Source organism: Sceloporus occidentalis, unplaced genomic scaffold (genome assembly GCF_023333645.1).
Source record: "Sceloporus occidentalis isolate IW3139 unplaced genomic scaffold, rSceOcc1.0.p SCAF_47, whole genome shotgun sequence".
In the NCBI taxonomy this organism is placed as follows: domain Eukaryota; kingdom Metazoa; phylum Chordata; class Lepidosauria; order Squamata; family Phrynosomatidae; genus Sceloporus; species Sceloporus occidentalis.
The window spans coordinates 6,030,264-6,047,940 of record NW_028317027.1 but is presented as its reverse complement, the minus strand read 5'-3'; the positions used below and the strand labels follow the sequence as shown (position 1 = coordinate 6,047,940).

Sequence of the window (17,677 nt, the reverse complement as noted above, 5' to 3'; positions counted from 1 at the left end):
TCCCACGGGGGGGTGCCGGCACGGGAGGTTGTCTAAGCGCATCGTGCGGACCGTCCGCACGATGCGTTTTACCTCCGCCCCCCCCCCCCCGACTTACCGGAGCAGACTCCCGGGTGTCTTGCGGGGCCGGCGGGGGACATCTGCGCAATACGCGTATACAACTTCCGGTGCCGGCACATCCGGTTGCGTAGATGTCCCCCGCCGGCCCCGCAAGACACCTGGGAGTCTGCTCCGGTAAGCCGGGGGGGGCAGAGGAGGACAGTGGCAGCATATCCCGGGGGGGGGGGGACAGTGGCAGCATATCTCGGGGGGGGGGGGACAGTGGCAGCATATCTCGGGGGGGGAGGAGGACAGAGGCAGCATATCTCGGGGGGGAGGAGGACAGAGGCAGCATATCTCGGGGGGAGGAGGACAGTGGCAGCATATCTCGGGGGGGAGGACAGTGGCAGCATATCTCGGGGAGGGAGGACAGTAGCAGCATATCTCGCGGGGGGGGACAGTGGTAGCATATCTCGGGGGGGAGGAGGACAGTGGTAGCATATCTCGGTGAGGGAGGACAGTGGCAGCATATCTGGGGGGGGAGACAGAGTGGCAGCATGTTTTTTTGGTGCTTTTTTAAAGAAAAAAAAACTTTTTCTTTAAAAAAGCACCAAACTTTTAGGGTGCGGCCTATATACGGGGGCGGCCTATATCCAAGCCAATACGGTACATACATTACAATTATTCAGCTTGTATTTCTCTACACCTTTTTGTTTCTTTCGATCTTTCATCACTGGCTGCTTAAATTGGCCTTTAATGTTGATTTCACAATTATCATACCGCGTTTCATTTTTAATTTATTTATTTTTGTTCTCTGTGGGATTTCGATCTTTTATCTTCACCTCCCCATTTTTTGTCTTTCAGTCCTGTTACTCTGATCAACTTCTGGCCAGTAGATTCTGCGTGAGTACTTTTTATTTTGCGCTACTGCTCTTGCTGCTTTCATGTGTGTTAATAATTTCATTTCTCCCCATGACCTCATTTTCATATTTTTGTTTCCCCCCCACACCTGTGGTTTAAGGTTTCAGTTTAAATGCAAGAAAATATTGTGATAACAAAAAAAAAAAAAAAAAGAAAAGCTCAAACTTCTGCGTAAAGTATAAACTGTCCACCTTCCGTATTGGAAAATATTTACAATGTTCAATTTTTTCAGAATGTACACGAGATGCCTTTTATATTCAAGCAACGCAATGCACAAATAGTTTTGTTGGGTTTAAGTCTTTTAGCCACTAAAGCACCATAAGGATAAATCTTTTTGAGTTCCGCTGCAATGAACTATTTGTCTTTTCACATCAGGATTTATTTACAATATAGTTTTATATTAAGCATGATTTGGGATACTTTTCTCAAAAGCTATATTATAAGTGTAAATCAGTATGTTTACAAAATGTAGGGTACTCTCAAGTCTTAAAGGTAAAATATTGGCATTACAAATTGTATAAGATTCATGGGTACCCTATAGTCTGCTGTTTTCGTAAATCTGAAATGTCCAACCAATTTACCGTATTTGCTCGATTATAAGACGACCCTGATTATAAGACGACCCCCCAAATCTGAATATTAATTTAGGAAAAAAAAGAAAAAGCCTGAATATAAGACGACCCTGTAGGAAAAAAGTTTTACCAGTACATGTTAATTAATCTTAACTATTTTTTTTTAATAAAAGCTATGATTGAGAAAAATATTTTGGTTTTATTTCCTTCTATTTTCCAACCTGCCCCCCAGTTATGCACATCTGCCCCAGAAATGCCTTATACCCCCTATATGCCACTGTGCCCCATGATATGCCTTTTAACCCTATATGCCACTGTGCCCCATGATATGCCTTTTGACCCCCTATGTGCCATTCTGCCTCTAGAAATGCCTTATACCCCTACATGCCACTCTGGCATTTAGAGGGTTAAAAGGCATATTATGGGGAAGAGTGGCATATAGGGAGGTTTAAGGCATTCAGGAGGCAGAGTGGCGTATAGAGGGTTAAAGGCATTTCTGGAGGCAGAGTGGCATTAAGGGGGTTAAAAGGTATTTCACAGAGCACTCTGCCTCAGAAATGCCTTATGCCCCCCATTTAACACCCCCCCCCCCCAAATTTACCGGCGCTTCTGACTTCCCTGTCATGTAGCCGGGGCAGTGTGTACCGGTGCGGGGAACTCTGATCTCTGACAGCCGGGGAAGGTCTGCGCGATGGATGCAGACAACCCCCGCTGCTAGCCACACCTCCTTCCTGCTGCAGCGGAAGTTGTCTACGCGAATCGCGTAGACGTCTACACGCTGCCCCAGCTACACACCGGGGACTCAGAAGTACCGGTAAGTGGGGCGGGGGGGGGACAGGAGGATCCAGGGCACCTGCAGCTGCGGGGGATCTGGATCTTAGTCGTCTCATAGTCAGAGCTATTTGAGGTCTGATTATAAAACGACCCCGATTATAAGACGAGGGGCATTTTTCAGAGCATTTGCTCTGAAAAAAACCTTGTCTTATAATCGAGCAAATACGGTAAGTGGTTTTCAGTTAGATGGGATGCGCCCTATTTAAGCAATGATGTATATGCATAAAGTAGTATATGTCCATAATGTGATTAGTTACCATACGTGAAATGTTTCCGTATATATACTGTATACATTATATTGAATGGACTAGCTTATTTCCTTACCCTCTCCAGTGAATACATTTTATCAAATGTTGCTAAATGTCAGCGGTTTTCGTCGGCAGTGCATGTAGAGTTCTGTGGCAAACTATGGGCCATTGAAATCCCTACTAAGGCACATATGAGCCATTACAGTAAAAAGCCATACATTATTAGAATATATTTTATTGAAGAGCTAGCAGATGCACTGCAAATGTGTAATAACAATAGCAAGTGTAATGATTTTGAATTAGATGCACCTATGTAAAAAGTCAAGTATAACAGAAGCTTGCATTCACGCATGAACTGCATAAATGCATGTCAACTGGTGTGTATTCTGTTTAACACTAACAAAATCCATTAAGAGATGTGATGCTCTCCATGATTGAAGATTTTCCCTTGCATTTTACCGCTCTGTTTCTTGGAATACTACCGATGGGTATCTATAGACACTGCTTTCGGATCGGGCAGACAAAGGACATTTACCGCTACATCTCTCCAAGGGTTTTAGGGTTCCTTTTTTTATATGTCTTCCGGCATCAGTTTGGCATCATACTGAAATCTAAAATACTGAATGCCTTGTCTTCTGTATTACATTGTATCCATACACTGGAAGTTCCTAAAAGTGTTGGCGACATGGTTCTCATACAGGTCGTCGTCGAACCCCTGTCTTTGTAGGCTTTAAACATTTCCTTAATGGACTGACCTGTATTGTACAGTATAATTCAACTACACAATTGTAGCGGGAAAAGCTCTACTGTGCATGCTCCTTGAGATTGGAGACCTCACACACATGACAAGTGGAGTATTGTGATATAGGCTTAAGATATGGGTCAGCAGCTCACGGGCCACTTCACTGGGTGCCATCCACTTAAAGATCTCCCCTGAAACTGGCCCGGTTGTATTATTGAGATTTGTGCTGACCTCCGCAGTATCGTTTCCATAGGAGTTGGCATGAGTGCTGGTACTGATGACACCTAGTTAAGGAGAAGATCCTCTGTAGGTTTAAGGGGTTGGCTGGGGGGCTGTGTCCCCCATAAATACAGCGCTAAAAAATGAACATAACCAGAAGCTATTACACAAGGGGATCATGACGCATCCGTCCTAAAACACATATAATAATTAACAAGAAAATTGTCCAAAAGTACTTTCTTTATCCTCAAAAACAATATAATTCCTTAAAATACTTAACACAATGTGTTCTTCGTAGTATACTACATCACACAAGAAAACAAGGAAAAGAGCTACTTGTGCCGGAATATTATCTTCATGTTTCTGTCTAACCTAGGCTAAGCAGAAAATATGTGCATAATTACAGTGTGATAGCTGCCTGTAGATAAAGTAGTCGAAAACGAGTCTAAAAACTTGGTGGAAATCTAAATATAATTTAAGAACAGGTCTGCAGTTTTAAGTTTTAGCAGCATTCAGTTTGAATCCAACAGCTATTCACAGCTCAGTTAGTTCTGCAATAAGATATGTGTGAAAATCAAATAAAATGCATCTCAATTCATTGCGTTTCTGACAGTCCAGAACTAAAATGCCAAATCCCATAGCTTTAATAAACTTGTGTGGAAGCTGGAACAAATAGATAAGTATACTATAAAGGATAAGAAAATAGTCAGTCCAAAAGTAGCTGTGGAAGCATAAAATCAATGGCAGATACGCTTAAAAACCTCTATTGATAGAGATTTTTTTCCCTTTGTGTATACAGAGTATTTGGTATATTCTGTTAATTTTTTTTTAGTTTGCTTTTCTTTTTTTTTCTAATTTTTTTTTTTTTTTTGTACAAGAGTTCATCTGTTTGACCTAAGTAGAAAGATGAAAGCCGTCATAAAATGTTACCCACAGAGTTATACAGGATTTTTGTACATTTTGTATATCAGCATATTGTTAGATTGCAAGTGAATGATTTGGTCCCTCTCTGGACCAAAATCCTTTTTCTTTTTTTTTTTTTTAGTAGCTCATAATTTTGATGTGTATGAGTGTATGGCTGTGTTTGAGAACCCTAAAATGTTTAATAGCATCTATATAAACAGCTAAAATATGATTCCAAATCTTTACATAAGTAAAATACGTTATTCTTCCTCTTTAGTCGGTGACTGAAAATAACATAAGAAGTCCTGGTAAAGCTCGCCTACTGGCCATACATGGAGCCACAACACCTATTTCAAAATCTATTTACATTTTTCTGCAAGAATATTTTGATATTATTATATATATAATGATCTAGTAGCTATTTGTGGCCTGTTTGTCATCTTGGGGCATATGAGGATTGGGCTAAGCAGATATTCCGTAGCTAACACTTCTCAAAAGCAAGACTTTTTCAGTCTGTTACATGACAAGCAGCTTGTTTGGAAGATAAATCCATGCATTAAATTCCTAAGTAGGCCAGTCAATATTGGCTATTGCTCTTATCTTTATTTTTTAAAGCATTACAGTAGACTGGAAAGTTGCCAAAAGCTAATCAGAACACGCCGTCATAGACAAATGGACTGTAGGCCCTTTAGCTGGCTAAATCAAATATTTTTTTTCCTCTCAAAGCTAAAAAAAAAATGAACCAATTGATTTTTTTATGGAATATAAAGAACTGTTCCTAAAGGAATTTTCAAGTAATATGAAGAATGACCATTACAGTTTACTTTCATATCTTAATGTGAAGATTGAATTGTCTTTGAATTCTTCTTTCCACAGCCCTGCCTCCTCTCCCCAGCTTTCACATGATGATACTCACTCGCGAATTGAACATTATGCTAGCAGGTATGGCTCTTTGGCACAAGCATCGGGGGGAAAAAAATGCTAGAGATAATTCTACCGTTTAGTTCGTTCCGTCGGTATAAGCCCCTAAAGCGTTTAGTCATCACACTCCGCGGCGATTGGTTGGTCTGTCAACCTGCCATTTAAAAGTCTATTTCTCTTTGGATTTCATGCTGGTTACTCAGTAGGTACCTGAGAAATGAAGCGGTAAAATGTATGCAATTTCATGTAATTCCACTATTTCACTCTCAGCCTGGAGACTTTTTTAACGTGTGTAAATGTGGCTTCTTGAGTTAAAGATGAATATTTTTGTTTAAACACAGTGTGCGTTTTTGTGAAATATAGATAAGCACTGTAAAGCCATGTTTTTGGCATTTAGACAGCACCACTAACGTTTGTGTCTTGATTTAGTAAAGGAGGCATTGGTCTTGCATTTACATAAGTGTAAGTATTTCTATAGATTCTGTTCTCAAGAAGCTTTTAAGCAGGCGGGATCATGTTGAAGCTTTACATAAATGTCTATCCATGTACGGGAACATCAGCATGCCATATTTAAGTGACGCAGGGTTAGAAATCGACTAATTGCCTGGCATGAGTGAATGGACATATCATGCGTTTAACCCTGTTTGTTGATACGGGTATGTACTGTTAATTTGGCCGGCTCTGTGTGCCCTCTCCCCACTCTTAGGCACGTTTCTGTATTGACTAGATCAGTGATTGCAAACGTTCTTGGGCCTGAGTAGACCATTTTCTGCATGGAACCAAGTTGCAGACTTCAAAGTGCCAACACGGCCTGTTGGTCCCTGCCCCTGGTGAAGTGTCCTTTTCACCTTACAGGAAAAACCCAAACATAACAGACACACACGAGTATATACTCACACTTGCTTAAGTGCATACATGCAGATACTCACACTCAAACTCACACACTGTCAAGAAAAAGTGAATCTTTTTGGCATTAAGATAATGGTTTTCTGCATTAATTGTTTATAAAATATAATCTGATCTGCATGTAACTATAGACAAACACAATAACACACAAACAAAGACAATGATGTCTTTATCAAACCCACTCAATAAATGTTCACAGTGGTGGTGGAAAAAGTAAGTTTTTTAGTAGCTCAAACACACCTCCGATCGGATTCCAGGTTTGATAACTCCTGACTCCAATTAGCGTTTGTTGAAGTGAGTAGCCTAGGGTTTCAGTACATGGGTTCCGTCTAAGAAGCCACCAAATACCTTGTCCCCATCCTTTAATCTCATTGTATATAAATATATTTAGAGTAAACAGCATAGGGACAAGGTTTTTGGTGGTTTATGAGATGGAACTATGTGCTTCTGCTGCCACTATCTCCTATTTCTCTGCATCTCTCTTCATCCCCCCTTCTTTCTGTGTCTCCCCTTTCTCTCTCTCCTCATTATCTCCCCCTATATCTTTCTTTTTATTCTTTATGTTGTTACTGTCACGGTCAGGACTACTTGCCAAGCCGTGACTGTGTGGAGGGCGTGGGCATGAAGGGGTTAATAGCACCAGGCCTCTGGATTTACTAACTTCACCCCTTAACAAGGCATAAATTACACCAAATTAACCCCCAAATCCTGCCTGTATCCCCCCAGGTAGTCTGCCACCACTCACGATTTTGATACCGGATTCGTGAGAAATCCGAATTAGAACCTTTATCTCTATATATATATATATATATATCAACCCACCCCGGGCAACTAACATATATATATATATATCCTGTAAAACTTAATAACAATATGGTAACGTGTTATCCTCTCTTAGGGTTTGTGGATATCGATACTAGAGCCCAAAGACAGACTTGGATTATGAAGATTTTAATAACAAAAAGACAAAGATTACACAGTGCCAGAATTACAAAAACAAGACATACAAAATAAAAATAAAACAGCAAACAGTTCTTAAAAACAAAGGGACTTAAACACAGGACCCTCACTCACGAGTTTCTCCAATAAGTAGGCCTGTGGGAACTCCTTAAGTCCAGATGGTTTCTTACGATGTTGTTCCGATCAGAGTATATCATGGAGTTCTGCTTTGAGGTCGCTGCTTTGTCCCTAAATCAGACTTTTGCAAGCAAACGCCCCTCTGACCACATGACTGATTATATGACACCATCCCCAAGAATCGGGTCCCATCTTTGATGTGCCAATAAGTTATGGTGGGGTAAAGGTGATGGAAACCCCCCACTTAAGATAGGAATGGAATTCCTATAACTCAGGGTCCTTATCTGTTAGGCCATGAATCACCACAGGGGTCCTTTGGGAAGATGACACCTCTAGCCAGAACAGATACAGAGGGCATTCACAAAGAAACACATTAAATCAACCTCAGATTAACTCATTGAATGCTTAAACAAAGAAACTAACCACCTCTGCTGGGTTACCCTTCCATGCATCCACTACGTTATATGAGTTAATCATGACACCTCCCCCTTTAAGATGGTGGACAGAGGAGGTCAGCACACGCTGATCTACTATGTCTGCCTAAATCCTAGTCTCCCCCTGACAAGACAAACTGTCAGCACGGGACTCCATCTGAGCAACTTGCTAAACTTCCCATCTACTCTATCTGCCTGAAGAGAAGGGTTGTGATAGATTATAACAGTGAAGTCACAACCATACAAGCATGGCCGTAACTCCTGCAAAGCACACACCATAGCTAAGCACTCTCTGCCAACCCTTGAATAAGCCTCTTCCTTTGGCGATAACTTACTCGGATGTTTTAAGGCCTCATCCATTTGTTTCTCTGCCCTGCTTAGGATAGCTAAACGCTGCCCATTCCCAAGCAAGACAGCAAACGGGTGTCCATTGTCCTGGGCTTCCTGTGTGGATCCCAGGCTCTGCGCTTCACCTACACTCACAGGGCTAAGGGTTTCTTGCTGACTGGTCAATGTAGCTGTCTTTTCATCAACCTTTACTATATTATCCTCTGTAGCTGTTGCCCCAGCATCTTGCTGGTATGCCACTACAGCTACAGGGGAAATATTCTGCCCCTCACACTGCCCACTCAGTGAACACACAAAAGGGATATGAAGATGTGAATTTTCCTCCCCCTCCTCCTTATCTCCAGACTGTACAGCTTTAGGGGTCTTAGGCACCGTGGAGAAACTACCCCCTTCCTGCTTCTTAACCTCCAGCACTTTAAGAGTTAAATGAAGCATTTCCTCTGGAGCATGAAAGCAGGGTTTTGGCTGTTGACACACAGATACATCACATTCCATATATCTCTTGTTTTCCCTTTGAGGAAAGTCAGTAACATGAATATCCGCAGACACCCCTATATCATGTATACTTTCTCCTGCACCCAAACCTAAATACTCAGGTGCTGTAGGCACGGTTGGCCACACATCCCCAGTCCCCTTTAGTTTTTCAGGGATAATACCTTCTGGGCATACAACTTCTGAAGACACTTTGGCCGAAGTATCCCCAGCATGCCCAAATCCCTTGGCTACCTGATCACCCATAGTAACACTATGCTTTTCCGTATCAGGGGGCATTGAACCAGAAGAGCCACTACAGACTCCCTGTTCCTGAAACTCTGCCCCTCCAAAGGTCAAACCACACTTTTCCCCTAGAGCTTGCTCGCTAGGTGTGGTCCCTTGGTGCACATCCCCCTTCATCCCTTCAGGAGACAGGATCCTGGGTGCTGGTTCAGACAGGCATACCTCTACCTTCTGGGCTCCCTCCCAGCTACCCACTACTCCCAAAGTTTCAGACAGTACCTTAGGTTGGACAGGGCTCTCTACCAGCCCTCCAGGTTTGCAGGTTTCCTCAACTGGTGCATACTGGCAAACAAGTCGACCCAGATCCTTGCCCAGCAAAACATTAACAGGAATATCCTCGGATATCCCCACCTCCCGCAAACCCTTGCCCACACCCCAATCAAGGTACACACGTGCCACTGGCACTGCAGGGCGCACCCCGCCAATTCCATGGATGGACATGGTCTTCCCAGGGATAAGATCCTCCAACTTTACCATCTCGGGCCGCACCAGAGTGCAAGCAGCCCCCGTATCCCTGAGTCCCATAGTCACACGGCCACCTACAGTTACTCTTTGTAGGTTCTCTTCTTCATTCCCCTGAAACCTGGAAACAAACAAGACAGCTGGGTGTTCCCCAACTGTTACACACTGCAAATTGTCTCCTTGTGCCTCCTTTGGTCTAGCCACAAATAAAACAGGTACAGCTCCCCCAGCTGTACCTCCATTTCCACTTGTCCATGGAGATGGTCTCTTAGAGGGGCAGGTGGCACTCAAGTGCCCACTCTGGTTACACCGATAACACCGGCGGGTATCCCCCTGGCCCGATGTGGCCCCTGCTCTGTTGGCTAGGAAAGGTGTTGGTGATAATCTCCGGGCTGGCTTAGGAGTTGGTGGCTGGTAGGCTGCTCCTTTCCAGGTAGATGGTCCTTGTGATGCTTGTACCCGCTTTATTGTTGGAGTACGGTTGTTGGCATAATCGTTAGCCAGATCTGCCGCCTCTGCCGTGGTCTTAGGTTTTCTGTCCAGAATCCACTCTCGGGCCTCTGGACTTCGTGTCCTCAGGAACTGCTCTAAAGTCATCAGATCCTCCAGGGCCTCATATGTAGTAACTTGTAGGCCTCCAGTCCATTGCCGGAAAATAGTCCGAAGCTGTCCCGCATATTCGGTGCAACTGTCCGATGTAGCTTGCTGCATCTCTCGAAACTTTTTTCTGTAGAATTCAGGGGTGAGGTTAAAACTTTTTAACAAGGCAGATTTTATGGCCTCATAGTCCTGATCAACTTCCATTGGTAAGGAAGCAAACACATCCAGGGCTTTCCCCTTCAGACATGGGGTTAAATACTTTCCCCACTCTTCCTTGGGCAGCTGGTACTGCCGGCACACTTTCTCAAATCCTCTCAAAAACACATCCAAGTCAGTGTCCTTTTCCAGCATTGGAAAGTGTTCCAGGCGAGGTCGGTTAGCATATCCATCTCCGTTAACTATGCTTTGGGGAGACGGACTATATTGCTTTAACCGTAGAAGTTCCAGCTGGTACCTCCGCTCAGCTTCTCGTTCAGCAGCTGCCCGCTCCGCAGCTCTCTCAGCAGCCTCCCTCTCTCTCTCTCTTTCCGCAGCCTCCCTCTCTCTCTCTCTTTCCGCAGCCTCCCTCTCTCTCTCTCTTTCCGCAGCCTCCCTCTCTCTCTCTCTTTCCGCAGCCTCCCTCTCTCTCTCTTTTTCCGCAGCCTCCCTCTCTCTCTCCTTGTACTGCAGAATCAGGTTGAACTTTAGCTGAGGATCCACGCTCCCCAGATCTTTTAGTGCCACTTGTAACTCAGAGTCCATTACACTCAAGGCGTTAACTTTATCAGGAAAACATCCTTGATCCACAGGCTCTTCCAAAATCACATCTGCTCCAATGGCCTGCTCTGCACAGAGTTTATCATATTCCAGGAGATCCAAAATCAGCTGCTCTTTGCTTTTGCCAAAAATTTGTATATTCCTTTCTTGACAAACCAGCTCCAGAGATTCTTTTGGCTGTCGTCGATATGCCTCCATAATGCAGTATGGTAGAGAAAAATAAAAGGGAGAGGAACGAACCGTTTTGCACTGTATGTCTGTAATTAGGCACTGAGTAATGTCTTTGGGAAATTACACAAAACCCATGTAATTTCTTCTAGTACTAAAATCACCAAACCGGGCAATATAAATAGCACTAAAAAACTCTAGATATCCCACCTAGCTGCCACCAAGTTTGTCACGGTCAGGACTACTTGCCAAGCCGTGACTGTGTGGAGGGCGTGGGCATGAAGGGGTTAATAGCACCAGGCCTCTGGATTTACTAACTTCACCCCTTAACAAGGCATAAATTACACCAAATTAACCCCCAAATCCTGCCTGTATCCCCCCAGGTAGTCTGCCACCACTCACGATTTTGATACCGGATTCGTGAGAAATCCGAATTAGAACCTTTATCTCTATATATATATCAACCCACCCCGGGCAACTAACATATATATATATATATATATATATATATATATATATATCCTGTAAAACTTAATAACAATATGGTAACGTGTTATTCTCTCTTAGGGTTTGTGGATATCGATACTAGAGCCCAAAGACAGACTTGGATTATGAAGATTTTAATAACAAAAAGACAAAGATTACACAGTGCCAGAATTACAAAAACAAGACATACAAAATAAAAATAAAACAGCAAACAGTTCTTAAAAACAAAGGGACTTAAACACAGGACCCTCACTCACGAGTTTCTCCAATAAGTAGGCCTGTGGGAACTCCTTAAGTCCATATGGTTTCTTATGATGTTGTTCCGATCAGAGTATATCATGGAGTTCTGCTTTGAGGTCGCTGCTTTGTCCCTAAATCAGACTTTTGCAAGCAAACGCCCCTCTGACCACATGACTGATTATATGACACCATCCCCAAGAATCGGGTCCCATCTTTGATGTGCCAATAAGTTATGGTGGGGTAAAGGTGATGGAAACCCCTCCACTTAAGATAGGAATGGAATTCCTATAACTCAGGGTCCTTATCTGTTAGGCCATGAATCACCACAGGGGTCCTTTGGGAAGATGACACCTCTAGCCAGAACAGATACAGAGGGCATTCACAAAGAAACACATTAAATCAACCTCAGATTAACTCATTGAATGCTTAAACAAAGAAACTAACCACCTCTGCTGGGTTACCCTTCCATGCATCCACTACGTTATATGAGTTAATCATGACAGTTACTATCTTGCTTTTCTCCCTTATGTCTTACCTTAATTCCTGTAGTATTTGGGATGTTATATTTCTGGGATCACATCACATTGTGGCATGCGTGCCATAGGTTCACCATCGCTTAACTAGATTGTCCAAGTAATAATCAACATTTATCAGGATTCACAGCAAACTAAAATAAGTGCCTGATCTTGTTAAGTCTTGAAACTGGACTGGGTTCTACACATATGTTTTAAATGTCTTTTTAAGTGTAACTGTAGATAAATATATGTATGTATATAATTTATATATATATATATTTACACACACAATTCTTTGGGGAAAATAAAGTAGTTTTACATATCAGGACATAATAACAATGCGAGAGACTGATAAAGTAATGCAGAAAATGATTGCTTTAAGTTACTGCTGCTAAATGTGGTTCTGCAAGCTATTGAATCATAGGTGTACTTAGTTTTTCACACATGGCTTCTCTGCTTCGGCTTCATTTCTGTTGAATAGATCATGACACAGGGTCATGTGTTGTAGTTCATCTGAGGTCATATTTACCTAATTTTGACCTGCTGAGGAACAGATGATTATGTCCTGATTATGTAAAACAATAGAATTCACACTTTCTTACTTTTTTCTTGACATGACTGTGTGTATATATATATATATATATATATAATATATTATATATCTGTATAATTATCCCTTATGTATTACAGTAAGGTTAACAGTGTAACATAAGTATCCATAGACTCCTATTTTATGTCCCTTCATGTCCATTCATGTATATTCTGTTCAGTCACTCATTCAGCTGCCTAAACAATATGCCCTTTAATATGTTAGTAATTTGAGTGCTTTGCTCATTCCTATGGCACTCACGATAGTGAGGCACTGGGAGCATTTGACATACTTGCCACTATTCAGGGGAACAGTTTAAGCCTCTAGTATGCAAGTTATTATGTATTTTATTTTATTAAACTTCAAGATTTAAAATTGTGCATATCAGCTTCATTTCTACTCTGTATAAGGCCGAGTTTTAAACATTTCTACAAAAGTGTGTTCTTGCCCCTTAAACTGTTATAGTTAAGATGCCACTCCCATCACCATACTATGCATCTTAATACTTATACAGATCTCCCATGCTGTTATTGTTAAGTTGACAATATTGTTCAAACAGTAACTTTTTTAGGCATATTTGGTTTAAGTAGAATCAGTGTGGCGTAATCATCATTACATTGCTGGTTAGATTATTGCGTCTTGTGGCAACTAAGGTTTTGGTATGTAATCGTTTTGCAAAGAGTTACAAAAAATGCTATGTATATATGTTCTTCACAGCATGGCAGCATATAGATTATCACCATGTTTACATCAATATGCTTTGAGTGCAATCAAAATAATGACCAACCAAATTTAGCTACTGATAAGTGGGTTGTTAAGCACATTTCACCTTTGTATCTCTTTAGTGAACCCAAAAGAAAAAAATAATGTGCATTATTCTCATATCTGACAAACTTGAGCCCAAATGGACCATTAAGAAACTTTGCAGCTAGTCTTCTTCAAGAACTAGACTGAAGGCAGTGGTGGACTTTCACAAGACCTGCAGTGTTCATTGGATAAAGTGAACTAATTCACTAAACCAAATGAAAAAAAAATGTTATTGATGATGTGAGATCCATATGTATAGAATTCATGAGCCACCTCCCTCCCATTGGTCACATATGTAAGATATGTATTATAAACAGAGATAAGCACTTCTGTATTTGGGTCATAAGCAATTTAAGGGCTTTGGTAGACTGATAACCGAGGTACATTTTTCTTTGTTCAATATTTCTAACAGGCTAGCAGAAATGGAGAACACCAATGGATCCTACCTAAACGATAGCATTTCTCCCAATGAAAGCATGTATGTATACTGTCAATAGGCTGTATTATTATATTGTTTTTTTTCTTGTATTCTGTAGTTTCTAATATTGTTGGTTTACAATTATATTGAAATATATGGTTTAATTTTATAATATTACAATAATATTATAGTGAATGACAAATAGATTTGCATAATCAATTTAGGGTATTTTCATTTGATAGATATTCTAGTTTTCAAGAAAAAATTCAGGTGATATAGAGGTCTATTGCAAGGAGATACCATGGGAATGTGCATATGATGGCTGGAGTGTCACATTAAAGCAATCACCAGTTGTTTACATCAAGAATAAAAGTAAACTCTTCATACATAAATTGAAGAAGACGACTATGGATATATGAATTGTGAACACAATAACACTCCTGGAGTAATATAATTACTGTATGAAAAATTGTCACACATGTGGAAGTGAGAAATTTACTACACTACTTCATGCTATGTTTACATAAAGGTCTTTTTATATAATGCTTACAGTAGATTCCCTTTAAGTAAGCATGATCAGAAACATTTTTTGCGATTAAATGTCTCTAAAATCCCCTAGTGCTCATCTACCATAACGAAAATGAGCAACACAAGGCAAAAATAAGTCCAATATTTTATATAGAATATCTGTGTTTGTAAAATGCATAAAGTGAAGTTGAGCTTTAAAAGGAAGTACAATTTCACTGTAAATTTTTATCAATGATGCTACAATACACAACAATAACCATCTTTATAAAATATATTAAATATTTTTTTCTCTGTCCCAAGCATGGATTAACCAGATGACTAGGAACGTATAGCACTGCAGCTCACGCTAGATGCTAATTAATGCAAATATATTAATTTAGACTGGGGATGGTGAATACTTGCTACACCGAAATAGTGTTTGTCATCTCATTATTGCTGTATTAATAGGCTTTATTTGCTCGTTTTGACAACTGGATTTGGGTTTTTTTTCCCTTTGGTTATGCGCTTTCTCTTCTTCTAGGGATTAAGGACATGTATGTAAATATGCACAGTACTGATGCAATAGTACCCCAAAAAGTAGCTGTTCAGTATGCCATAATGGATAAGTGAGGACCTAGAGGTGATATTGTAAGATAATGTTACTTCCACTGGATGCAGAGCAGATCCTACTCATTAATGAGTAGGACATAAATGTCAGTATGACATCAGATGCCACAGGCACCTAACAAACCATGTTGTCTTTCCCTAACTTTTCATACCAGGAAATCAGCCCTGTTTATTACTGTGTAGTGTAATTGATACTGCTCTTGTTAATCTAATGTAAATAGTGACGGTTTGTTCTGTGTAGAGATGATGAACACTTGCTCATTCAGCACTACTGCCAAAGCTTGAACCAGGAATCTCCCTTAAGCCAGCCCCGCAGCCCTGCCCAGATACTCATCTCTTTGGAGAGTGAAGAGAGAGGAGAGCTTGAGAGAATTCTAGCTGACCTGGAGGAGGAGAATAGGTCAGTCTTCTTTACATTTTACGTCTACGTACAAGCAGCCTCCAAAAATGTCAAGATTTCTGGTGGAGATGGTTTCTAGTTAAACAGAAGACATGTTATGTATTTATGTCTACCCTAGCTAGATGTAATGTATTAAAACCCTCCTTGATTAAGGTATGGCTAACAACATATTCCTTAAGAAAAATGCTTGCAATAAAAATTGGTGTGTTTACTTTGGTGTGTCTATGTCAAAAAATAAGTATCCCATTTTTTTTAAGCAAGTTGATATTTTTCCTGTTATCTTACATTAAGTTATTTCTATTTTTTTTTTTGTACCTTAACAGGAATTTGCAGTCCGAATATGATCGACTCAAGGAGCAGCATGATAACAAAGGATTATCCCCTCTGCCTTCTCCTCCTGAAATGATGCCGGCCTCCCCGCAGAGTCCACGCGATGCAGAGCTCATTGCGGAAGCCAAGCTTCTGCGTCAGCACAAGGGGCGCCTGGAGGCCAGGATGCAGATTTTGGAGGATCACAATAAACAGCTAGAATCCCAGCTCCATCGACTGAGACAACTGCTGGAGCAGGTGAGGGACATGGTCCTCATTTTTTATGTTCAATAATGTACATAGTCACATATCTAATTATCTCAACAGCCCAATAGAGCTTGTTTTTGTCATAAAATACACTGATTTAAGTGAACATTTGTGTATTTATTGGTTGGGTCACGTAGAGAAAGGAAAGGTACAGAGCAGATGTAGTGGATGGAGGAAACTTTGATCTCGCCATAAATGAGTATGACAAAGAGTGCAAACTCTCTATTCCTTTGGAGTTCTTGTTGGGGGTGGACTACAGGACTTCAAGGTGGGAAATTAGTTTGTGTGTTAAAACCCATCGTGTAACAAGCTTCCTGGATTATTTTCTTCATGTACATTAAAAGTTTGGTGCAAAGATGAGCTTTAGAATTATATACCGGGCCTGTTTGTATAACCTGTACAAAAATATGATCTCTTCGTTGAGGTGGTATGTTCTTGACACATGTTTTACTAGAAATTCCATATTTAATCTGAAAATCAATAATTTGATTGCTGATCTCTCCATGTAAAAGAAACGTCTTGGTTTTGCTCTTGTTTTAGCCGCAAGCAGAAGCAAAGGTCAATGGTACGACATTTTCCTCTCCTAGTCCCTCGCTGCAGAGATCAGACAGCAGTCAGCCCATGTTGCTTCGTGTTGTTGGCAGCCAAACATCAGAAACCATGAGTAAGTATTTGAGATAAAATATCCAAAGGTCAGAAATGGTTCCTTTTTGCCACCCATCATATCAAAATATGTCCTTCTGTCATCCCATTGTACAAGTTTTGGAGGGTCCATTCCGTCGATGCAATATATTTTTATCTGAAAAACCTTTTGTAATAACCCCTTAGCAAAAACATTGTTCAGTAATATTATGTACTGTAAACACATATGATGGTGTCCAGCTTACCTTTAGCTTTTACTTTCTATCAGTATACTCATAAAGACAATATTAACGTGACACTTCCATAATGTGATCATTTACCAAGTACTTTGTATTTTTGTCATATTACATGCTAGAACAATACCACAGAATATTTTGCTAAATTTTAAGCCAAACTGCTTTTTTTGTGTTATACAAAGCATGTACTGTATCAACAGATTAGGAAAGTGACATTGTGGGGTTTATTCACTAAAGCAGGAGCTGGTAGGAGATGTTCAGTTTAAATCAAAGTTGACTACACGCACCTCTCTTGCAAGCTTTCTTTCAAGTTATCCTCTTTAGTACACATATTTTACTCACACTTTACTAAATCTTGGTAAATTCACATCATTTGTTTTTGGTCCATTATTTAGTTTATAACAAGACGTGCTGCGCAGAGTACAGCAAAGTTCTTTACGCGGTTTACATTTAGCTGAATAATGTTTTTCTTACAGTAGGAGCTTAGCTGCATAGCAGAGTTGAGAGAGTCCATCCTTTTACAGCACAGGCTATACCCTGTGAAAGCGGAATAATGAAATCTTCGGTTTCTGATTGAATACTGATCTGTGGCATTATGGGGTTATTGAGGTCTGTAATTACACTCAGTAAGGGAGCAGAAATTTCAGTAATGTTTTGTCTACTAACTTGCTATTGAAATTTTTTTTAGTCCATGCTTTTGCTCTTGA

General features: G+C 40.7%; 1 protein-coding gene across 1 annotated transcript in view; it reads left to right on the top strand.

Annotated features, from left to right (window-relative positions):
- The window catches only part of LOC149289279 (dystrophin-like), an 874,963-nt gene that overhangs the window by 839,332 nt on the left and 17,954 nt on the right, over positions 1–17,677 (top strand). Inside the window, 6 exon segments of the mRNA XM_089490922.1 lie at positions 904–942; positions 5,355–5,420; positions 13,977–14,042; positions 15,358–15,516; positions 15,840–16,083; positions 16,633–16,756. Coding sequence (XP_089347048.1) covers positions 904–942; positions 5,355–5,420; positions 13,977–14,042; positions 15,358–15,516; positions 15,840–16,083; positions 16,633–16,756 — 698 coding nt within the window.